Source organism: Penicillium longicatenatum (assembly GCF_028827895.1).
Source record: "Penicillium longicatenatum strain IBT 33135 chromosome Unknown contig_6_segment0_segment0, whole genome shotgun sequence".
Classification (NCBI taxonomy): domain Eukaryota; kingdom Fungi; phylum Ascomycota; class Eurotiomycetes; order Eurotiales; family Aspergillaceae; genus Penicillium; species Penicillium longicatenatum.
The window spans coordinates 579600-602073 of NW_026643123.1; the positions used below are offsets into that span (position 1 = coordinate 579600).

At 50.7% G+C, this 22474-nt stretch overlaps 12 protein-coding genes across 12 annotated transcripts; 7 read left to right on the forward strand and 5 right to left on the reverse strand.

Annotated features, from left to right (window-relative positions):
* Window positions 1-415: 415 nt before the first annotated feature.
* On the reverse strand, window positions 416-2931 carry N7484_008420 (uncharacterized protein; the record flags this gene model as incomplete). The annotated part of the gene is made up of 5 exons (XM_057118807.1): window positions 416-508; window positions 563-2071; window positions 2122-2708; window positions 2785-2829; window positions 2913-2931. 5 exons carry the CDS (start codon window positions 2929-2931, stop codon window positions 416-418), a joined length of 2253 nt encoding a protein of 750 aa, XP_056968362.1.
* A 1101-nt stretch (window positions 2932-4032) lies between these two features.
* Window positions 4033-5755, forward strand: N7484_008421 (glucose-6-phosphate isomerase; the record flags this gene model as incomplete). Its single annotated transcript, XM_057118808.1, has 2 exons — window positions 4033-4532; window positions 4594-5755. 2 exons carry the CDS (start codon window positions 4033-4035, stop codon window positions 5753-5755), a joined length of 1662 nt encoding a protein of 553 aa, XP_056968363.1.
* A 347-nt stretch (window positions 5756-6102) lies between these two features.
* N7484_008422 (uncharacterized protein) lies at window positions 6103-7398 on the forward strand (the record flags this gene model as incomplete). The annotated part of the gene is made up of 3 exons (XM_057118809.1): window positions 6103-6260; window positions 6316-6328; window positions 6385-7398. 3 exons carry the CDS (start codon window positions 6103-6105, stop codon window positions 7396-7398), a joined length of 1185 nt encoding a protein of 394 aa, XP_056968364.1.
* A 308-nt stretch (window positions 7399-7706) lies between these two features.
* Window positions 7707-8351, reverse strand: N7484_008423 (mitochondrial 37S ribosomal protein bS21m; the record flags this gene model as incomplete). Its single annotated transcript, XM_057118810.1, has 1 exon — window positions 7707-8351. One exon carries the CDS (start codon window positions 8349-8351, stop codon window positions 7707-7709), a length of 645 nt encoding a protein of 214 aa, XP_056968365.1.
* A 273-nt stretch (window positions 8352-8624) lies between these two features.
* On the forward strand, window positions 8625-9105 carry N7484_008424 (phosphatase YCH1; the record flags this gene model as incomplete). Its single annotated transcript, XM_057118811.1, has 2 exons — window positions 8625-8739; window positions 8795-9105. 2 exons carry the CDS (start codon window positions 8625-8627, stop codon window positions 9103-9105), a joined length of 426 nt encoding a protein of 141 aa, XP_056968366.1.
* A 326-nt stretch (window positions 9106-9431) lies between these two features.
* N7484_008425 (S-adenosyl-L-methionine-dependent methyltransferase MidA) lies at window positions 9432-11109 on the reverse strand (the record flags this gene model as incomplete). The annotated part of the gene is made up of 4 exons (XM_057118812.1): window positions 9432-10324; window positions 10383-10584; window positions 10635-10901; window positions 10963-11109. 4 exons carry the CDS (start codon window positions 11107-11109, stop codon window positions 9432-9434), a joined length of 1509 nt encoding a protein of 502 aa, XP_056968367.1.
* Window positions 11110-12214: 1105 nt separating this feature from the next.
* Window positions 12215-12919, forward strand: N7484_008426 (uncharacterized protein; the record flags this gene model as incomplete). The annotated part of the gene is made up of 3 exons (XM_057118813.1): window positions 12215-12403; window positions 12451-12657; window positions 12713-12919. 3 exons carry the CDS (start codon window positions 12215-12217, stop codon window positions 12917-12919), a joined length of 603 nt encoding a protein of 200 aa, XP_056968368.1.
* Window positions 12920-13961: 1042 nt separating this feature from the next.
* Window positions 13962-15012, reverse strand: N7484_008427 (uncharacterized protein; the record flags this gene model as incomplete). The annotated part of the gene is made up of 4 exons (XM_057118814.1): window positions 13962-14219; window positions 14276-14656; window positions 14739-14887; window positions 14958-15012. 4 exons carry the CDS (start codon window positions 15010-15012, stop codon window positions 13962-13964), a joined length of 843 nt encoding a protein of 280 aa, XP_056968369.1.
* A 451-nt stretch (window positions 15013-15463) lies between these two features.
* On the forward strand, window positions 15464-17201 carry N7484_008428 (uncharacterized protein; the record flags this gene model as incomplete). Its single annotated transcript, XM_057118815.1, has 3 exons — window positions 15464-15591; window positions 15642-16693; window positions 16873-17201. The coding sequence occupies 3 exons, from the start codon at window positions 15464-15466 to the stop codon at window positions 17199-17201; spliced, it is 1509 nt and encodes a 502-aa protein (XP_056968370.1).
* A 771-nt stretch (window positions 17202-17972) lies between these two features.
* N7484_008429 (CDC2/CDK family serine/threonine-protein kinase) lies at window positions 17973-19448 on the reverse strand (the record flags this gene model as incomplete). The annotated part of the gene is made up of 2 exons (XM_057118816.1): window positions 17973-18834; window positions 18886-19448. 2 exons carry the CDS (start codon window positions 19446-19448, stop codon window positions 17973-17975), a joined length of 1425 nt encoding a protein of 474 aa, XP_056968371.1.
* Window positions 19449-19729: 281 nt separating this feature from the next.
* N7484_008430 (copper chaperone CCS1) lies at window positions 19730-20669 on the forward strand (the record flags this gene model as incomplete). The annotated part of the gene is made up of 3 exons (XM_057118817.1): window positions 19730-19747; window positions 19807-20086; window positions 20155-20669. 3 exons carry the CDS (start codon window positions 19730-19732, stop codon window positions 20667-20669), a joined length of 813 nt encoding a protein of 270 aa, XP_056968372.1.
* An 812-nt stretch (window positions 20670-21481) lies between these two features.
* N7484_008431 (uncharacterized protein) lies at window positions 21482-22431 on the forward strand (the record flags this gene model as incomplete). The annotated part of the gene is made up of 2 exons (XM_057118818.1): window positions 21482-21694; window positions 21817-22431. The coding sequence occupies 2 exons, from the start codon at window positions 21482-21484 to the stop codon at window positions 22429-22431; spliced, it is 828 nt and encodes a 275-aa protein (XP_056968373.1).
* Between the last annotated feature and the right edge of the window lie 43 nt (window positions 22432-22474).

Genomic DNA, 22474 nt, shown 5'->3' on the forward strand with positions numbered 1-22474 from the left:
TCACGGAGTAGAAATCCGAATCATGTAAGGTGAGAGGCAAGGATCAGCGTCTATATACATATTTCACTTTCTGTCAGAGGGTTTGATCCTTGGGCAGACAAATAGGAGCTGATGAGCCCTACCTAGTAACTCAAAAGAAGAAAGAGTAGGAGATATCAACCAGGTCTTGAACCCTTCGCACTCTGAACCTTACTATGTACCCTACATTCTGTACCTATACTGTACACGCTCTCTACTTTTTGTGTTTGAGTTTGATACGTTGAGGCCTTTTAGGGCAACAGCTAGGCACATAGGAACTTTGGAGTAGTTGAGGAATATGCATGTATTTTTCCCAGGGCCGCTTCGTGAATATGAATTTCAAAAACCTTAGTCATAGAGAAGATAGATTTGGACCAAATTGTGCAGCACCCTATCACTATGCCGACAATCCACGCTTCTCGCTCTCCGAGAAGAAAATGAGCATTCGCCATAACTTGCGAACCAGCACCTCGGCTTCCTCGTCCAGGGCCTAAAAATTTAATTAGTAAATTGTAAATAGAAAAGGATCATGCAAGAAACTTACCTCTGCAAGCTGATCCACAAGCTCCTGGGGAGAACCCTTCTGCCGAATATGGCCCTCTACAACGTCCACCAGCATCTGTTCCTGTACACCCAGGTATTCGACGATTTTCTTCTCCACGAAGGGCTTGATCTGATCGCTGAGAACAGCCTCGTCCACAAACTCCCACTTGACAGTCCAGTTCCACAGTCCCTCTTTGTCGGTAGGAATCTCTGCAGCCAGCTGGCGCGCCGCCTGTGCCCGCTCCTCGTCTGTGAGACCAGCAGCCTCGGCAGCGGTATCAAATTTGATCGGGATGAGAGGGCGGCGAGTGGTGGTGGCAGGCTCCTCCTCGTCTTCCAGCAAGCCTTCGACTTCGGCTGCAGTGCGACGAGTGGTGGCGGCCTGGGCCTTTTGAGCCGCAGCTCCGAGAGACAACTTGAAGCGTTGAGGCTCACGTGGCTCCTGTGTACGAGCTTCCAGCTCTTGAGCTTGGCGGGCGAGGAAATCGTCGGCAGCACCGCGGGCCTGCTCCTGTTTCTTGGCGGACTGGGCAAGCTCACGCTCCTCGGCGGCACGATCAGCCTCGTCCAAGCTGGCCTCGCGAGCACGGAATGCTGCACGGCTTCGGAGCCAGGCACCACGATCAGCGTAGTACTCGGCGGTTTTGCGGCTAGCCTCGATGTCATCGTTCCACTCTTTCATCCGCTCGTCCATTTCATCGTGAGCAGCCTGCAGCTTGCCATCATCCTCCTTGTCACGCTTCTTCTCACGCTCAAGAGCAGCGGTGCGACTTCGCTCTCGGTTGAGCCACCGACGCTCCTGGTCCAAAAATTGCTTCTCTTGGTCTGCGTCACGCTTGGCCTGGCGACGGCGTTCCAGCTCCTCGTCACTTGCATCTGAGTCCTCATCTTCACGACTTCCATAGGCTTGAGATCCATTAGTACCACCATTGACAAACGACACGCCCTTCTGGTAATCCTTCGGAATTTGGACACCGAATCCCTTGGGGCCAGCCGGAGCGTTAGGCATACCACGCTCACGGGGACCAAGAGGGATGCCGTTCGCACCACCAGCGGGACCGCTGGGTGCCGAGGCAGGAGGAGAAGCAAGGCGGTTATAACGCGATCCAGAATTGCGAGAACGCTCCATAGTCTCAATCTCTTCTTCACGCTTCAGCCGTTCAATATCGCGGCGGTTACTTCTCTCGCGGAATGCAGCGATTTCCTTGGCCACATTTGCGCGCATCTCCGGTGGGATATCGGCCAACTCATCCTCAACGGTAATAGGAATAGTGACGACCTCTCCGTCCTTTGGAGTATCGCCATCTTGCATCTCAATATCTCCTTCCCTGTCCAATGCAGAGGCATCTTCTTTCTGGGTGGGGTTTGTAGGGTGGAAAAGGCCTTTCAGAACGTTCTTCAATTCACCACGGGCGGCTTCAAAGCGCGCATTGATCTCTTCGGGGTCTTGTTCGCCACGGCTATCCTTAAACTGCTCCAAGTATTTCGTTGTGCTCTCGTCCACCACAACCTATAGATGGTCAGTAATGTAAATGATATAAGAGAAGACAAGGTCCTTACAAGCAAAGTACTCTTCTCCACTTCCTGTTCTTCTTCGCCCTCAGCGCGAGGCACCTGTCGCTTGACTGGGACCTCAATCTCCCGGAGCACCTCGACCGCTGTCTCCAGACTCTCTGGGTCATCGAACTCAGCAAAGCCAAACCGGCAAGGCTTCTCATCAGCATCTGTCGCACGAATCCATCGTCGCAGACGGCCCGCCGATTGCAGAATGCGCTCAATGCCATCATCACCACCGGCGCCCTCCGTGATTCCACCGACAAAAAGTGTTCGCACGATCTCATCCCGAGTAGGCGGTTGGGGCACCATCGCGTCACGACCATGGTGGCGCTGCCCTTCGCTGGAGGAACCAAGACCAGCACGACGTCCAGGGCCCTCTGATCCGCGCTCGCGGCCCATCTCAGGCCCTGCGGGCTTCGCCGGACCGGAAGTGCCTAGGCGGATTACTGGGGCGGAGAAGTTGATGTTGGGCATATTCGGTGGCGGTTGGAAGTTAGCCGGGAATCCTCCGCGGCTGGGCTGCTGGGCGTTCGTCTGTTGCATGCTCGCTGGAGGGGCTGTACCGGGTGCTGCCATCCCTGGAGGAGGAGCTGGAGATTGTTAGCGCTGCTCCAGACTTGAAGAATCGTCGAGAACTTACCCATACCGGGGGTGCGCCAGGCGCACCGGGGTATGCACCATAGTCCTGGGGGTGGCCGTAGGCACCTGGAGCTGAAAGTCAAGTCAGTATTTGCGGCGCGTAGGAACTTGAGCAGTTTTCGTTTCGCGACTGCTGATTGACTGGGAGCACTCACGTTGGTAGGGATTGTACATGGTAGAGGCGCGCACGTTGGCGCTGCGTGGATTTGAGTTAAGATTTTAATTAGAGAATGAGCTGCAGCTCCAGGCGATGTCACCGACAATAGAGCTTAAACTGAAGGAAAGAAAGTTGCGGTTTCTATGTGGGTCCGTGCGCTGATCTTGGCGGACAGCGCTGTCTTGTCTTAGGGATGGCTTTTGGTACATCGTGTCAATGGACAGGTGTCTTGCGTGTTTGGACCTTGTTAGCTAAGCACGGTATTTTTCCCTTTTTTCCTCGATTTGAGTAGGTCATATTTAGACAACTATACGGTGATGTACATAGAAGAATCGAGAAACCAGTCAGATGACCAAATGTCCACTATACTTGGGACAACTTTAACCTATATGATCATTCCATCATAACCATCAGCATTACCCACAATTTTATGAATTCATCCGGATTCATGCGGGAAAACAAACAGGAAGTCGGGATGGCGGACTACAAACACCCGAAACCCATCAGTCTCACCGGCCGGTTAAATTCCCTGATCCGCCGTATATCCCGACATGGTAGTACATAAGGATCTGTAGGTCACCTGGCCTGGATTGACTAAGTCCATGCTACCTGGGCATTGTACGGAGTCATATGCAGAGTTCATGGTGGTTGCATATTCAATTTGCAGATCTGGGGAGTTCTGCATGTATCCATGGACAGGATGGATATATACATGTAGCTTGAGATAAACCATGTAAGGAAGGACAAACTCAACCTTAAAAATAAACATCAAACTCGGATGTAATATGCTGTACATCAAATCTACAAAGGAACGGCAATTGAACCGGATTTTTTGATTAGAAAACAAACCCGCTTCCAGACCTGGGACGAATGCGGCAATGATGATGCTTGCCCCACGGCGCCCCTCCACCGGACCCCAGCGCGCCGGCCTCAACTCTTTTCTTCTATATCTTGATCCGAGCTTCCCTCTTGAATTCATCGTCTTGTAATACCCCATTATTCATCTTTTTGTCCTACTTTGTAAGTCTTCTGGGAATTCCCCGAGTCTAATCGCTCTCACTCCCTCTCCCGATTGCCCCGCACTGACCCGGATCCAAACAGCGTCATCGCCGTTCATCATGCCTGGTTTTTCGCAAGCCTCGGATCTCAATGCCTGGAAGGAGCTCCAGGAGCACCACAGCACTTTGGGGCGTAACATTGTCTTGAAGGAATACTTCGAGAAGGACCCCCAGCGCTTCCAGAAGTTCAGCCACACTTTCGCCAATACTGTGGACAACTCGGGCATTCTGTTCGATTTCTCCAAGAACTTCCTCACTGAGGAGACTCTCTCCCTGCTGGTGAAGCTCGCCAAGGAGGCCAATGTCGAGAAGCTGCGCGATGACATGTTCGCCGGTGAGCACATCAACTTCACCGAGGACCGTGCTGTCTACCATGCTGCTCTGCGCAACACCTCCAACGAGCCCATGCAGGTCGATGGCAAGAGCGTTGTTGAGGAGGTCAACAGCGTGCTTGAGCACATGAAGGAATTCTCGGAGCAGGTCCGCAGTGGTGAGTGGAAGGGTTACTCTGGCAAGAAGATCAACACCATCGTCAACATTGGTATCGGTGGCTCGGACCTGTAAGTTTGCATTGCTTTCCTTAGCAAAAATTTGTCCTAAGCTAATGTTTTCCCCTGTTAGTGGTCCCGTCATGGTTACTGAGGCTCTCAAGCCTTATGGCCACCCCGGCCTCAAGCTGCACTTCGTCTCCAACATTGATGGCACTCACATCGCCGAGGCTCTCAAGGACTCCGACCCCGAGACCACCCTCTTCCTGATCGCTTCCAAGACCTTCACCACCGCCGAGACCTGCACAAACGCCAACTCTGCCAAGACTTGGTTCCTCGAGTCGGCCAAGGATGAAGCTCACATCGCTAAGCACTTTGTCGCCCTCTCGACCAACGAGGCTGAGGTCACCAAGTTTGGCATTGACAGCAAGAACATGTTTGGTTTCGCATCTTGGGTTGGTGGCCGTTACTCCGTGTGGAGTGCCATCGGTCTTTCTGTGGCTCTATACATCGGCTATGACAACTTCCACCAGTTCTTGGCTGGTGCCCATGCCATGGACAAGCACTTCCGCGAGACTCCCCTGGAGAAGAACATTCCCGTCATCGGTGGTCTGCTGAGTGTGTGGTACAGCGACTTCTTTGGAGCCCAGACTCACCTGGTTGCTCCCTTCGACCAGTATCTGCACCGCTTCCCCGCCTACCTCCAGCAGCTGTCCATGGAGAGCAACGGCAAGGCCATCACCCGCAGCGGTGAGTATGTGAAGTACACCACCGGCCCGATTCTGTTCGGTGAGCCCGCCACCAACGCCCAGCACAGCTTCTTCCAGCTGCTGCACCAGGGTACCAAGCTCATTCCTGCCGACTTCTTGATGGCGGCGGAGTCGCACAACCCCGTTGAGAACGGCAAGCACCAGCGCATGCTTGCTTCTAACTTCCTTGCCCAGTCTGAGGCCCTGATGGTCGGCAAGACTCCTGACCAGGTCCGCGCCGAGGGTGCTCCTGAGCACTTGGTCTCCCACAAGACCTTCCTGGGTAACCGTCCCACCACCTCCATCCTGGCCCAGAAGATCACCCCCTCCACTCTGGGTGCTCTGATCACCTACTACGAGCACGTCACCTTCGTTGAGGGTGCTGTGTGGAACATCAACTCCTTCGACCAGTGGGGTGTCGAGCTTGGCAAGGTCCTGGCCAAGAACATCCAGAAGGAGCTGGAATCCGAGGGTGCCAGTGGCTCGCACGATGCCTCTACCAACGGACTGCTTGCTGCTTTCAAGGAGAAGGCCAAGCTGGCGTAGATATAGTGTCCCGATTAACAGCCGTGGTGGACAAGACGGCTATGACGAGCGATGATAACCTTTGACCTGTTAATTTATTTTCAAAATTCGGAAATTTCACACTTCATTCGTCCCATTGGTAGTTATGAACACACAATATTCATGAGTAGATAAAGTTGGCAAATGGGGGTTCAAGACCCTCAGGGGTGGATCAATTCCGATCTAAATAGCGTGAGTATGGACAGGTTGGCTGGCTCCGCAATTTTGTGGCTGAACATCTCCGTGTTTCCTCCGCACCGACTTCCAGTTCCACCATCTCGCCAGTGTGGGGGGTGACTGCCTGTACCATAGCCATAAATATCGACGATATGTCTCCTCTATGCTCATTGACCCGGTTCCCAACCACCGTCGCACTCTCCCTTGCGACAGCGCTGTGGCCTACATCAGTCGCGGGAACCAGCAGCGGTGGCGGGGATGGATACAGAATTGGCGACGAAGTCCCAGTATCCTGCCTCAATCGAACCCTGTACGTGATTCATTCTTCCAATTCCGGAACTGCAGCTAATCAGACATGTCAACAGGGAAGGAGAACATGTACGCAGCCAACCCTGACAAACAATCCATCCCAACTAACCACCAACGAAATCCAGATCACAGACAGCCTAGGCAAACTCCAATACATCCCCTTCGTAACCTGCAACGAAACATCCCGCCCTCTATCCCTCCGCTATGGCATCTCAGAAACAATCACCTGCACCATTCCTGAACTCTCAGACACGCTCTACCACCTCTTCGAATTCTACGTCCACTCCGACGTCCCAATGACCTGTCGCGTGCCTACATCCCCCCTCTCCTCAACCCCAAACACACTCCAAGACTCCGACCCGGAGTCCAGCGAGAGGGACCCTTTCATCGCGTTGAGCGAGAATGGGCCTCCATTCACCCCCCTCACCATCGCGTTGCAGGGTACACTCCAGCTCAGCCACCTACACATCTGGTCAGACATGAACATGCTCATGCACGACGTTCCCTCCGACGCAGCAGCGCAGCCAGAACAGGGGATTTCCAAGGGAAGCCAAAGCGGACAACCAGGCTACGTTATCGCCGGAACGGCATACTCGACGCCCGAGTTCGAAGCCGCGGTTAAGAATATCGAGTTAGAGGACGATGAGAAAGCAGTTGCCGTCGCGCAAGCTGCGCGCGAGCCCTGGACACTGGGACACGGGACGAAAGTGATTCGTGGCGAGCCGTTCACGTTTTCGTTCCATGTTGCATGGTTGGAGGGTGGCGCTGGGGTTGGATGGCCGGAGCGATCTAAGACGGAGTCATTCTTAGGTCTGGGTCCTGCTACTGCTCCGCGGAGCTCGGGGTCTGGCTCATTCTTCTCGCGCATGTTTTTCTTTATTATGGCTGCTTCCCTTGGTGCTTTGGTTGCTCTTTACTGGGAGCGGAATGGGCAGAGTTTCCGCGGGAGAGCCGGTTGGCGAGGCGATGGTATTTTGGGCGTGCCGTCTACTCGCGGTACGGGTTCCAGTGTGACATTTGGAAATGGTGGACGTATCAATGGTTATGGGGGGTACTCTGCTTCTGCTACTGCGGGGGCGAATGGAAACGGTGCTGGGTATGGAGGGTATGGAGGATTCCCTACTGGCAAGAGGGATTGATTCAAGATTGACGGATTGAACATTAGTATCAGTATCTATAGACCCGTGTATAGTGTGAATTGCACAAGGGGGGAAGTTGTTGTACGACTATCAACAAGCTGGTGATGAATCTCAATGCATTCCATGTCTAATGCAAACAAAATAGATAAACAGATAGTTATACATGTAAAAACAAACTAATGGGAAACAGGAACAATTCCCCAATTTAGCCTGAGACGCTAGATCAAGTCAAGCCATGCTCAGTCCAATCCAATCCAGTCTTAGTATATACAAGACACAGACCGAATTCCAACAAAAAGGGTCAACCCTTACCAGCCCTGAGCCTGCATTCTCTGAATCTTCTTAACAGTCTCATTAAACGAGAACTTAAACAGCTTCCGCCACCTCGACCGTCTCAACTCCTTCCGCTTCATACCCTTCCGCACATGGAATCTCTGTGCATTAGCCTGCTGCTTAATCTGATTGGCATTGCAAGTAGCCTCCAAAACCCGAATAGCAGCACCTAGATCCACACCCTTCTCCGGCTCAACATGCACTTGCCGACCAAGCGTAGGTCCAAGCTTCAGCTCCGTCTTCCGGCTGGCAAGCTGTCCGGCAACGCCATCGCGCGACGGAGAAGGGAACATCGTGCCGGAGATAGCATCGGCAATACGGCTGCTGCGAGTCGGGGCACGCTGTGATCCGGCGCGGTTACCCAGTTCGAGCTTGTTGAGGATATCGTCGAAGTCCGATGCGGCGGATTTGGTCGTTGCCTCCGTCTGGATCCCGGTTTCGGGTGTGGATGTTTGTGCGGGGGATTCGGTGGTTTGTGTAGGTTTAATTGGATTTTGTGGAGAGGAGCTTGAGGAGTTGTAGCGGAGTGTGGTGAGGATGGTGGAGTGCTGGATGCGAGGCGTGAGGAGCCATGGGGTCTGTCGGGCACGGAGGCCGCGGGCCAGGGCGCGGAATTCCATTGTGGATAGAGCACCTGGATTGAACGGTTGGTTCAATTGGCAGGTTTGGCTGGTGCTCTGAGTTGGAGGGAGTGAAGGGTGGAATGGCTGGAAAGTCGCGACAACATTTAGCGGAGTTCAAAAGAAAATCCGGCCAAATTCGAGGTCACGTGAAGTTTCGCATACCCAATGTGTCGGCGAGAGTACTTCAAGTACGTTCACTACTGATACGGGTTGTATTGAGGAGGACAGGCAATTACTTGTTCATACTGAAATTGGGGTTTTAATTCCGAAATGTCTTCTCTCAACATTGCGACTCTGCTGCGCATTAATCGTGATGCGCTAGCCGCTCTGCTCAAAGCCGGCACCACCCCCGCCAAGCTAGCAATCATCGATGTCCGTGATTCAGGTATGATGGTCCCAAATGCTCAAAGTTGCTGTGCATCTCATATTGACCTGTCTAGATCACGTTGGCGGACACATCCACTCATCAACTTGGGTTCCCAGCTCCACCCTTGATGTCCGCATGCCGGAGCTCGTGCGAACTCTCAAGGATACCGAGAAGGTAATCTTCCACTGTGCACTCAGCCAGCAGCGTGGCCCTTCTGCTGCCCTTCGCTATGCTCGGGAGCGTGAGAGTGCCCTTGGCTCTGAAGAGAGCCAGAAACAGCAGATTTGTGTGCTCGAGGGCGGCTTTGTGGAATGGCAGGAGAAGTATGGCAATGATGGAACCTTGACAGAGTCCTACGCGGCGGATATCTGGCAGGAGTACTAGATCCAGTGTTACTTGGAACTTATCCATGGGCATGAACTTGCGTGCGGGGAAAGACTAGAAGTGTTTGTGGGCGATGCTTCTTAGCCTCGCGTTTTATGAGATATGACTAGATTAGAGATACCACTAGGACTTGAAGGCAGTACATACCTAGATACATATTGAATATACAGGATGTTTCTGCAGAATTTCGCCTTTCTAGGGTTATATACGGAAGGTAAGGGAGTATGTCTGGTTCAAAGATTGGTATCTGTTCTACAGAACCAACCTTGGAAGTGGAATTGTTCACTATTGTACAAATAGTAGTATTACATATCTCATTCAGCTGGTTACATCTGGAGACCACCTCCAAACCCAACAGGGCGTCTCTTCCCGTCATTCTCTGGCACAATGGCCATGACCTTGTATATCTGACCCATAGAGGCAATGTCCTTTCCAACTAGACGCTTCCACCCAGTCTCGAGAATCTTCTTGTGCTCATCATCTCCAGATTTGCGAATGAGCTGCTCCATGCGCTCTGTGATACCCATTGCATTCAGGAAATCACCCTGCTCAATTGGGCCGTGGACCTCGACGCCATCGCTACCCTCAATGGCAGCCTCAGCCAGCGCAGTGAAATCAACATCAGCACTCACATCCACCTGACCGGGGAACGAAAGTGCAGGCACTATTTTATGGTCCCGGATTCCACGTAGCGAATTGATAGGGATTGTCGACATGCTTCCGTAATCCATGATCAAGGCTGCGCCAGAAGGTGTCTTCTTTTGCGGCGCACTGGGGTCAACGTTCTGCTTCGTTGCAGACGGTGTAGAAGCAGCATCTCCGCCGATACGGCGAGCGAAGTCAGCTGCATAGATTCTGCTTTCGGGGCTGACTTCAATAGTCGAGCCAGGCTGCGACTTGAGTGCACGGTAGCGTTCAGAGATCTCGGGGATCACGAGAGATGAAGGTGTGGAGGCCTTTGCCTTGGTTAACTGGAATTCGGGCTCTCCTTCAATGTTGTCCTCGACCGCCTTTGGGTTCAAGGTAACAAGTAACTCGCGCCATTGAGGAGTATTCTTGACCTTGAGAGGTTGGTGAAGTTTCTGGGGCCCGGTGGGAGTCATGATCTCCTTTTGTTCCGGGATTTCGTTCTCGGGAGCTGGAGGAACCGACTCAAATGCATGGATTGGGAGTGCATCAAAGAACTCGTGAGCGAAAATAAAGGGCGTTTTGCCTTCCTCTGTAGAAAATTTCCTGATCAGTATTTGAAATGTCTGTGAAATTAATACTCCACGTACCATGTGGTAGGAGACGGATATCTTCCACCCAGATAACAGGCACATCGAAGTATTTGCAAGTACTCCGGTGTCCAATGTCTGTCTCTTCCATGGCAGCTTCCCCACACAGCAGCTGCTTCTGCACCTGTCGTAGCGTGTGACTCGCCTCCACCAAGTAAATTGCCTCGACGCTAGAAGTAAAGCTCTTGAAATTCCGGAATGTCTACTCAAATTAGTAAACCCATTGTAGAAATCGGCATCACAACCACTCACCCGCAACATATCGTCCATCAACGTTCCTTTTCCAGGCCCAACCTCCATCAATTGAACACCACTTTTTTTCCGGCCTTGCGACATCCACTCAGCAATTGTCCAAATGCCAATCAATTCACCAAAGACCTGGGAGATTTCGGGAGACGTGACAAAGTCACCATGCTTTCCGAACACAGCCCCAGTCTCGGGTTTTGATGTGTAATATCCGCCTTCTGGAGAAGTCAAGACCTGGCGCATGAATGCTGCGATTGGGATCGGACCGGTGACCTGGATGTTTATCACGATCGTCAGGGCGGACATGTTTGTGCGGGGCTCAGGGTACACAAACCTTCATTGCATGGGCCAGTGTGCGGGCGAGAGGCGTCGACCATTCTCTCGTCTCGAAGGTAGTGTTCCATCGTCGCGAGCATGTCGAGAATATGGGGTTGCGCGATCTCCGGAGCGCTTGCGACGCTGCGCGCCGAGCTGTATACATATTTGTGGTGCGATTTTGGGAATTTTCGTTTTCAATTGGCACAGGAAATGAGTAGAAGAGTAGTAACAAAGAGCTCAACGGGGTTAAACCAGAGTCTGAAGAAACAAAGTGTCGAATCCAGCTTCCTGATATTTTTGTTCCTCTCCGATCTTGTCATGCCGACTCCGCGGAAGCTGTCACATGATGTTATCTTATCGATAAGCGGTCTATACTAGACCAGACGAGCAGAAGCAATCTGAATACAGTCTTTCAGAGATGAATTTTTTTAATGTGTGGTTTACCTATTAAGGAACTATAATTCAAAGTTGAACTTCTAGGAATGGTAGAGCACGATTGTCACTCGATGCGATAAATACAACTTTATTCTCAGTACACCGGGAGGACTTGTAAGACACCATCAGACTGGGGTCATCTGCTTGATATACAGACCTAAAGATGGGCAAAATAACGGCACTTCGGGCAAGCTACTTTTGAGATTATCTAGAATCTTCTTGAATGCTACGACTTCAGAACTCTAGTTACTCAATGTTCTGGAGAAGAACAATGAAGTCTGTTGGTCCTTTATATCATCTTATCACCGTTTTATCCCCAAATTCCGCTATATTCATAATTCTATAATGCAAAAGACAATAGACCTACAAGCTGTAGTGCACCAAGCTTTCTAAGTCTTGTTAAATGAACTATTAATATGTCATGCAGCCTATGCATGTCTAGGTTATCTAAATGTCTTCAATACCTCTACAACCAGTTTCGACATGTTTTAAGGCTTGGAATCTACTAGGCATGTCTCTAGGAGCTTCTAATGTAGATCTAACTCCAGATCATATACAATTCTGCTGTATGTGATGGTGAATATTGGTTGTGTGCAGCTTCTCGAGCATCAATCCATTGAACACACCCAAACGAGTCAAACGCCAATGCAAACGTAAATCAAAGTAACGCCAGCATCATGTAATAGAAAATGACTATAGAACGGCACGGTAGCGTCAGACCCGCTTGGTTCTTGTTGTGAATCCGGTGCGCACGAAACCAACCTTCCCGCCTTCACCTCTTTGATCTCATATCACAGACGTGACAAGCAACTCTTGAGCCTCCCACCAGTACCATGGATAGCTCTAGCCAAAGCATCGTTCAACACACGACCATGTGGTGTTTGCCTTGCCTGCGCTTGGCTGTCCAAGGCTTCAAGCCCGAGAATGGTGAAATGTTTGAGATCATATGCATGACTGACACGGCCCGCACCGATGGAAGATGCGTTGCCTGCGTCCCCAATCGTGGACGCATCTGCGAATCGGTACGTGCTCTAGTTGATCCCGACGAGCTTATATTAATCAAACACAGACCCCCGACGCCATGGATGGAAATGCGTGTGACTTCATCCGCTTCCTGAACGAACTTTCTCCAATTTGGGAGAACGAGGCGCCACTGCATGTGCGTGTTGCGGCAGCAAAGCTCCAGAAGGATCTGTGCCGGGCTTTTATTCACGTGGAAAGCCTGCACCGAAACGCGAACGGGATTTCGGGCCGCCGATTGTTCAAGAACCGGACAGTAAGTCATGTGGCCTTTGTATATTGATTCATGTCCATGCTTATCAAGAGGCTAGGGAGCCAGAGCTTATGAGCAACTTGTGGGTCAACGCCAGTATGACCTTGGCACGGCCCCAGCAGAGCCCACTTATCCGCTGGATATGCAGGCCATGTATTTCAGCTTTGGGATGCTACGTCTGTACGAGGGCGACGCAGGATATGATTTGTGGGAAGCTGCCATCGCGGACTTCAAGAAGGGCCAGAGGGAGATTCTCGGGCAGTGAGGCCCTGCAAGTATCAGATGTTAGGAGAAAGGAGACCTCACATGCTTTCCCTTTTAGCGAATGGGCTGTTTCTTTCGCTTCGCAAATACATTCGCACAAGTGTAGCTTTCTGATAGCGATAAGGTAGCAATGGAGGAATAACAAGCTAGCGAATTGCTCCAACTGTCTCATTTTACTATCATTCTGGCTTCGTGAATAACATTTGAGGGTTACCAAATCTTTGACTTATCTGGTTGGATTTCTTTCTGCATTTTGAGGGATCTCTTGTTACAAAAGGCATAAAAGAGGAGAACAATTTCATGTTTGGGTCCGGTGCATCAGAGCTCTTAAAGGATGAAAGGACATTGGTAATTGGAAGGCAACAAAGAAGTTCAAATTAGGTTGAGGATAGCCATACTGCATTAGACTAGACATGCAAAATCCTCGGAAAACCTTCCTAGAACACCCAAGTACTACCTACCTTGCTAACTGCTATAGTTCGCTGGCGAGGTGCATTACACTATAAAACTTCCCTGGATGGCTTCGTGGGCGATCTTCGCCTATAGTTGCACCATGGCTTGCTGACCCAGTTGCACCAAGGTATAAGACTGAGGCGAGCGTATTTTTGTTGAATAAGACCAGCGAGAAGGGTGGTCACCGAGAACCATCATAATAGCGTACGATATGTCCGAATAAGGTTTTTGGGAAACGCGCGACTTGTGGACATGTTATGGAAACGCAGTATGTGGGGCGCCATATTACACAAGCTGCCCTATGGAAACACGCCGGAACAACCTTGGAAGGAGAGAAGGCCCAGGATTGATTAAGCTATATTTGAGCAAATCCGGAACCTCGGTGATCAACAATAAAACAGGCAAGTTGAATTGGAACTGCCTGCATAAATCTCTGCTAAATGTCAAAAGATTTGGTATTGAATGCACTACCTACTAAATATTCATACATGTCATGATATTGGATACATTGAGGCTAAAGGGCAATTACAGAAGCAGGTTAAAGATAAAGCCCAGGATACTCGAGCCCGTCGATCTTCACAGGCAATGCATTAGCGCCGCCGGTTTTGGTTCTTCCGGGGTTGCGGCGCATCCACCATCATAGTATCGCTGTAAAGCCCAGAGGTCTGTTTCTTTTTCAACGGCTGAGCTCGCTCATCGAAGCCATAGCGGCCATCCTGCAAATTGGGTTCGGCCCGTCGATTTTGCCGTTCACGATCAGCCTGTACCCGCATGTCGCTGTAGTTATGTTGGTTGGTGTTGGCAGATCCAGCGGGCTTGAGAACCATGGAGAGCAGGCGCCCGTCAGCCTAGGTACAAAGTTAGCAAGCAAGTCTAGCAAGTCCTTGTTCGATTCAATCCATACCCGCTGGTTGTGGTAATTGGCAACAACGTTCTCGGCATTCCATTTGTTCTCAAACGCGAATTCGGCGGTGACGGTCGGGTTGTGCGAAATAACGCGGCAGCTGAGCATGGGACCCGACGTGGGCTCCAGGGCAGACTGGATATCGGCTGCTGTGGTGCCTGGCGCAAAGTTGCTGCCGACCACGACGAAGGGGCCGGATGCGCCCTTGATTGACAGGCCACCTCTGGGGGCGCGGATTGTCGCCTGACCAGATCCGGATTCGAGGGCATTCAGTAGTCGCTCTGCATTGGGTTGACGCTTGTTTTTCTTTGCTTGCGCCGGGGCAGCGGTTACCGGGGCTTTGGGCTTGTTGCCACGGAGGTTGGCGGTCGAGGCGGAGCGCTAAAGAACCGCGGACTCTTGTCAGCGGAATGCTTATTTGAATTTCTGGCGGGGAATGAGGATAAGGATTGATCGGTCTTACCTTGGGCACACCAATGCGGCTGGCCAGGCTCCCCGGTTTGGCAGCTTGCGATTTCTGGACCCCTGCGCTCGGCGCACTGGCGCGACGAGCAGTCCGATTCTTTCCGAGGATCGAGTTCGCCAGCTGTTCCCTCTGCTTCTTTTGGCGATCTATGTAGGGGTAGTCTCGGTCAGATTTGCTAGCAGTAAGGACCCCAAAGGGGAATCGCGAAGTGGTTACCGGACTGAATGATCTCGTCGAACGAGACAGGCTTCTTGGTCTGCTTGTTGGCCATGGTGACGATTGAATAAAATAGAGATGAAAGTTAATGAGAATCCAATCAAAGAAACTCAGGTTGGGACGGGTGGCGGAGAAGATACGAATCACGGAGGAGAAAAGAAGCTCCAGGCGGATTCGCGGGATCGGCGATGGCGGGTCTCCACAAAACAATGAACCTGTCAGCTATGAACACCAACTCACTCACTAACTTGCACATTTTATGTTAATGTCGGTGTTCCAATAGCTTTGAATTTGAAGTTTAATGCATTTTATCAAGTTCTATGATTCGATCTATACAGGCTAACACGCGAAGAAAATCCTGTAAATAGTGAGGCGTACTTTCCTATTTGGGACCTGTAGGGCTTCGACTTCTTCAATTTGTTGTTTACTGCATTTCCATTTGGCCCATTCAGTTCCCAGTACCGATCAACATATCCGCCAGTCTTATTTACATCGAGTTTGCAACTATGACCCTGTTGGAAGTGGATCCCGACAAGAAGGTCCAGTCTGGTCTCGCATCGCCAGGCTCACCAGCGGAACGCCGTTCAACTTTCTCACTTCCATTTGTATTTAAGACCCCAACAAGAAGGCTCAGGTAAATTTTGCAATGGATTACAAAGAGTATATGCTGAAAGACCTTTGCAGTATCATACACCCGCCCGATCTTTCACCAACTTGTGCCGAAAGAGGTCATTATCCTGTGTTCAATCCACTAGACCCACGGCACAATCCATCAGCAACGTCGTCATGGCGGCGCCAGGAGAGCCAGACTTCATCTTCTGACTCTCAGAAGCAATCCCACTGGGTCCAAGACTTCCCTCGCCGATCCCTCCACAAGGCTCGATCTGGCTTACTGGCTCTCAGAGCAGGCTTTCTTCGCCGCCACCGTCCAAGTATGAGTATGGAAATTACACCGGCTCGACGTCCAGAGGCATCGAGTGCTAGTACACAGGAAGATTTGAGTTTTGGCGTTGCTCTTTATCGAACCAATGTGCCATGGCCGCCAACTGAAGATGAGCCCAGCATCGATGTCCTGATGAGAGCCGCCGCATTCCATCCGCTAGCTAACATTGCATCAGCGCCAGAGGTGCGAGAATTCCCAGTTTGGGGATTCCATGATCCAGATGCAGTATTTTCCCATGACGTGAGTATGGTTTTTCACCAACCTGCAAGCAAAGTCAGTTGCGACGGTATCCTTGATTGCCAGAACTCACACTCCCATGAAGTGAAAGCCCACAAGGATGATCAAGAAACTGGCGATATGGAGCCAAAGACGACGTCAATTCGTGATGCTCATCCTTTGGCGTCAACAGATTGGGAAACAATAGAATCTTCCTCAACAAGCTCCACTGGTGGACAGGTGGAGAGCTCGAGGAATGTCGATAGTGCTCAAGCTGGACATTTGCAAGAGCAAATAACCGCTTTGCATTCTACTCGAAAGATACTAACCGACGGTGATATTTCCATGTCACACGAAGAGATCGAGTCTGATAATGGATATCTTGATTCGCCGTCATTGAATCAACATATTTTGGATAATAGAAGGGGCTCATTTATGCGACGTTCCTCTGGTGTATTGAGTACTCTCAGCTCAAACACTTCTCACAGGCGGAGGATGAGCTGGATTCAATCCGAAGCATTCGTAACCCAGGATCGGCTTTTGTTGTTCGACCAAGGACCACCAAGCTCTGCAGCTGGTACATGCTCTACTACAAGTTTAGGGCAAAGCTCCGCTGATGTCCCAGTCGCCTTTCCTGGTATATACCAGGCATTGTTAGAGCAGTGGATAGGCGACAGAGATAGAAACAGAAGCAGTGAGGATATAGTGGGCATCTTCATGTATGGTCTCGAAGACCTCATCACTAATGGTACACAGGCACCCATAACAGTCGCTTCACCCACGGTGAACTTCCTTTTGATACACCCCACCAGATATACGAAGAGGCTATGTTATTTGACCCCCTGAGCAGCAGCTCTCACCTGGTGGAGAGCATTTTCCCAGAGTCAGACCCAAGGAATGATTTAGCTCTTGAAGATGAGGAACTGAATCCAACAGAAGATGCGTTTACCTTTAATTCCAACATTGATACGCAGCCAAGTTCAGGACCCATCACTCAACCTGAAGAGCGCCGTCATTCATTTGGCCTGCATATTTCTATGATGAATGTAGGGATCTCGTTCACGATCACATCACTAGATGATTAACAAAGATGATAGGACCCTAGATTCGATACAAGCCGACACCAGATCTTTCCTCTCCAGAACCAGATGTATCAACAACAACACGGCGAGAGCAACTACTCTTCCGCCCCAATCTGGGGCTATGATGCCGCAGACAGCATGTTTCGAAACTCGACCCAGTCATCCATTTACACACGAGGAAGCACCATGTCCCCAGAATGCACGTCCATTACGTCCTTTTCCAATGTGTGCTCGCCACTGAACTCCCCAATTGACGAGGAAGTGCTTTTCTCAAATCCATTTAGAAATGAGTTTTGGAATGCAGATGGCAAGACAAGCTCCTTTTACCCTTATAGAGGTGACCAGCCAGTCAAAGCAGGGCTGCGAGTTGCCAGAGATGGAGGAGTTCACAGTGGCCGTGGTTTTGATCGGATTCCATCAAGCAGAGAACAACAAACCCCTGGAATCAGAATGCCACTCGCAGCTCCGCATTCATCTCAGAGTACTGTGCGTGCGGTGGTAATGAGGGAGGAAAGCGAATCTACCGATGAGTTCTACCCTGATTGTCACGTCCCTGAAAGACATTGCCGTTGAAATGATGAATGTGGTTTCATCGGCAAAGAGTTCGATTCTTTGCATGCTTCTGTCCTTGTGTCTTTTGTTGCTAGTCATGTATTCTTACGCGCTTTGTATGCACCAGAGCAAAGTGATTCTGATTCGGAAATCAAAATTAACAGCTTGTTGTCTGTTCAGTCCCTATTTGCCTTTCAAATGTTATACTTGTAGATTATTTACTTAGCCCAAGCGGAGGGTAAACCCTGCACCTGCCTCTCCTGTATCTCCACCTGTGGCACCACCAAACACCCCAGCAAAATCAAGTTGAGGTGCTGCCTGGCCATGCTTGGGAGCTTCAGGTGTATGATGACGCCTTCGCTTCTCCATTCCAGCCTTCGAAGGGAAAGTAGGGAACATCTCCTTCGGCTTAGGACGAGGATCCTCCCTGAAATAGGGATGAGCAAGACACTGCCGAGCCGTCGGACGCGCAGCCGGATTAAGAGCCAACAACTCTGACAGCAGATTCAAACCCGCATTAGTCAAGTACGGGAATCGCGAGCGAGGCAGCAACGGAGGATTTTTAGAAGATCCCGAAGTGGACTGCGGCAAACGTAAAGATTTGGCATTGGGCAAAGACCTGAATCCAGGCCAGATCTGCGAGTTTGGTGGACCTGTCAACTCGAAGATCTTGGAAACCTGATCCACTTCGTTCTTGCCTTGAAGAAGGGGTTCTTTGGTGAGTAGTTCGCCAAAAATACACCCAATACTCCACATATCAACCTCCGTACCGTATTTATCTGCGCCGAGTAGTAGCTCCGGAGATCGGTACCACAGCGTGACAACAAGCTGGGTCAATTTTGGCGGCGGATCTCCGTAGTATCGTGCCATGCCGAAATCAGCAATCTTGATCTCGCCGCGGTTATTCATCAGGAGGTTGGATGTCTTGAGGTCGCGGTGCATGATCCATTGGTCGTGCAGGAACTCGAGTCCACCCACTACCTGCAAGAGGAGAGTTTTGATTTCGGATGGGAGGAATGGTTCACGCATATCGTCGAGGAGGGTTTTGAGATCGTGTTCCAGGAAATCCATTACCAGGTATACGCTGTTCATTGTTAGCCCGTGCGTTCAAGGCATGTGGTAGGGTTGGACTCACTCGTCCATCTGGTTGCCCATCACTACCTCTCTTAGGAAGACGACGTTTTGATGTCGCGCTTCCAGTAGTGTTTGAATTTCTCGTAGACCAGTCACAGGGAACCCGTCCGGCGAGTTCTGGATCTTCAATTTCTTCAACGCGACTACCTCCCCGGTAGTGATATCCTTTGCCCTGGACACCCAGCCATAGGATCCTTCTTCGATGTGATTCAGCCGCTCAAAATTGTCAACATGTCTGCAAGTCCCCCACTCCCGTACTGGGAACCTCAGCAAGCTGGCCTGTTTCTTCTGAGCTTGCTCGCCCTTGGAAACTTCGGCATCGGCAGGCGTGCCATCGGGGTCATTCGATAACCTCCTTCGCTTGGTAGGAGGTCCTGAGTCCCCATTGAGCGATTGAGCTCTGCCATCCGTCTGTGTCGCAGTCCGAGCCTTACTGGCTTCCTCCAGCTGGCGCTGCTTCTCAGCCTTGGCGCGTCGTTTCTCCTCCTTTTCGCGTTTTTGTTGCGCAATGATCGCTTCAGTTTCGGGGTCCTCGTCAGCCCATCGCGATTTAGAGGCTGACATTGTGGATGAGTTGGAGAGATTTTCGGGATAAGGGCGGAATGACGTTTCTCTGGGGAAGGTTGGACGGGCCGAAGTGCAGCTCCGATTTGAAATCCAAATTGTCCCCGCCTAGTGTTCCTGGATTCCGAACCACGTTCTTTCTTACTCTCGCTTTTGTCAAAAGACTATACTTTTCATTTGCTAAACCTGATACCTTGGCTAAAATTACGTCCACATCCATTGGCCTTTAGCCTTTACTTCCTTGAACATTTGGCGCCCGGCATCGGATCTACTTCCCCACCATGATTGAACCCTTCCAGGTGGGTTTGCGCGGACTTCGACTGCCCAGGTCTGGAAGATTTGCTAATCCATATGGTAGACGACCTTCTCGGTCCCAATGACCTGCGAAAGTTGCGTCAAAGACATCTCCACCTCGCTATACAAACTTGATGGTACGATCCACCCCTCTCCGATGCGCCACCTGCTTTTAGTGCAAACAATCTCACCGCACCGGTATACTTTAGGCATCCAGAAAGTCGAAGCGAATCTCAAGGATCAACTTGTCTTCATTGAAGGGACCGCGCCCCCAAGTTCCATCGTCTCCGTGATTGAGAACACAGGTCGCGATGCGATCTTGCGGGGCAGTGGCACAACGGACAGTACGTACTGATTGCGTTGCACCGCTGAACATACCTTGAGAGACATATGCTGACCCGCAAATCCGTAGGCTCGGCTGTCTGCATCCTCGAAACCCACTCCAACACCGTCTCCAATAAGATCCGCGGTCTGGCTCGCATGGTCCAGGTTTCTTCAAACGTGACCTTGGTCGACCTAACTATCAACGGTATTGCACCAGGCAAATACTGGGCTACTGTTCGGGAAGCCGGTGATATCTCTCAGGGAGCTGCTTCCACGGGCGGAATCTGGGATTCTTTGAAGGCGAAGGTGCTCGGCTCAGAGGCAAAGGAGTCTCGGGGTATCTTTGGATCAGTGGACGTTGATTCAAAGGGGCGTGGAAGTATTTTCTTAGACCGACCGGTAGCTATCTGGGAATTGATTGGGCGTAGTATGGTTGTGTCTTCGAGTAAGGAGGGGCCATTCCGAAGGGAGGATGAGAACACATTGGTTGGTGTTATCGCACGCAGTGCGGGTGTTTGGGATAATGACAAGATGGTTTGCTCGTGCTCTGGGAAGAATGTATGGCAAGAGAGACAGGAGCAGGTTGGTCAGGGTATGGCATAAGGGAGTTGGGGACCTTGAGGGTTTGTATATCCTGGACGCTGACTGGATTGCACGTGGTGGTGATGATTTATGAGGTCAAGAAGTTGCATGTATGCTTCAAATACCCGAATTCAAAATGTTCATACAGTTCAGAAATTTTCCTACAGTTATAGTGGGAATATCTTATAGCGGAGCGACTGCATACTGTAGTTCAGAAACCACTTTGGCGATTGCCGATGTGGCTTATCACCAACGCACCATTATGTATAACAAAATAAATCGGGCGTCTGGTATATAGACTAATGGCGAAGTTTCTGGCTCATTTAAAGTTGTTCCCACATGTCTTAATCACTCTGTTAGTTGATGAATTTCCGAACTCTGCTCAAGTTTTATATGTGGCTGAAAATCATTTGCCCCTGCTCTTGAGAGAATCAGAAAGAACACTTCCTATGGATTCCGACATACTGGCTGTACTCACGGTAATTGCGCGAACAGGTGATCGGCACAAGGAATGACAAGTTGCCCCACCGAGATCTACTGGCCCAAAGGACCGTCATTTGATTGCACTGCTTTGTGCAAGGATTTTATGCCGTGTGCTATGTACAAGCCAATCGTCTCGATGGTACTTTTGCATATAAAGTCACCAAGACTGAGCAACCATCGCGAAGAGCTCGGAAGAAATGACTGGAGAAGGTTCATGCAGAGATCGAAGCATCCAGACCCAAAGGCAAAAGTGACTAAGTCAATCACGTGCCATGAAAATGAATGCCCCGTTCCCCGCGACTCCAGGACGAAATAGTTGATGTAGGGCCTTCTCCTAGTGTACAGCAGCAATGTTAGCCCCGAATTTCCACGTCAACGCCCCGGTCCCGCCGGACCCCGTAGGAAAGGCCCCGACATACTCCCCAGACGAGGTCCCGTCCTGTGGCGGCCACGGGACCCTCGAGATTCTGGAGGTGACCCGCTATCTTGAAAAGCATGGCATCGAGTGCTGTATTGTTGGCGTTTCTGCACTGATTTTCTACGGTGCTGGGCGTGTACGAGATGTATGGCCATCGAATCCTTTTCCCTGCGACTCCAAGCGGCCGAATGACCTCGGGATCCAGACCAGGCAACGATTAATTTGGAGTGAAACGAAAGAGTAGCTTAGCTGACTAGTCTTATATAGGAATGGGAGCTATGCGTCCCCGATGACAAAGTCGGCGAGGCGGTTGCTCTGCTCTCCGCCGACTCGATGGCCCACAAAATTCACGCTGTACCACCAATTCCGATCCCGCAACCTTCGTCTCTAAGTCATACCTACCACCGATTCAAAGGCAGGGGTATCCATTTCTACTTTCTTCTTGTTCCTGCATATCATGCTCATATTCCTTGTGGGCCCTTTCGCATACGACGCAGCTTAAATGGTGTACCATATCCAACATTACCGGTCCTAATGCAGAGCTTCTTGGACACGAATGACGATGTATCGCTGTGCGATTGCATCGACGGATCAAATGTGTCTGAAGAGTGGGGGGTTCAAAATCTCAATTTAGACGGGTCTAATGATCTGGAATGGACCCGGAGAATGAACATTGGGGCTGCAGAGGCTGCAAGGGGGAAAGGATGGATGTTTGTGCATTACTTCCCCACATCAACAATAAGCAGACGAGAACAGTGGGAATTGCGGGTGCGGAACAAGAAGGGGAGGTTAGGCTGGACTACTCCTGAGACGATATTCGAGACGCGATTCCGTCTCAGAGGGTCTCCTGACCCCTGGACTCAGAAGCTTATATCAAGTTAGTCTGCAAGCCCATGTTAAATAATGAAATAATTATAATTATCAT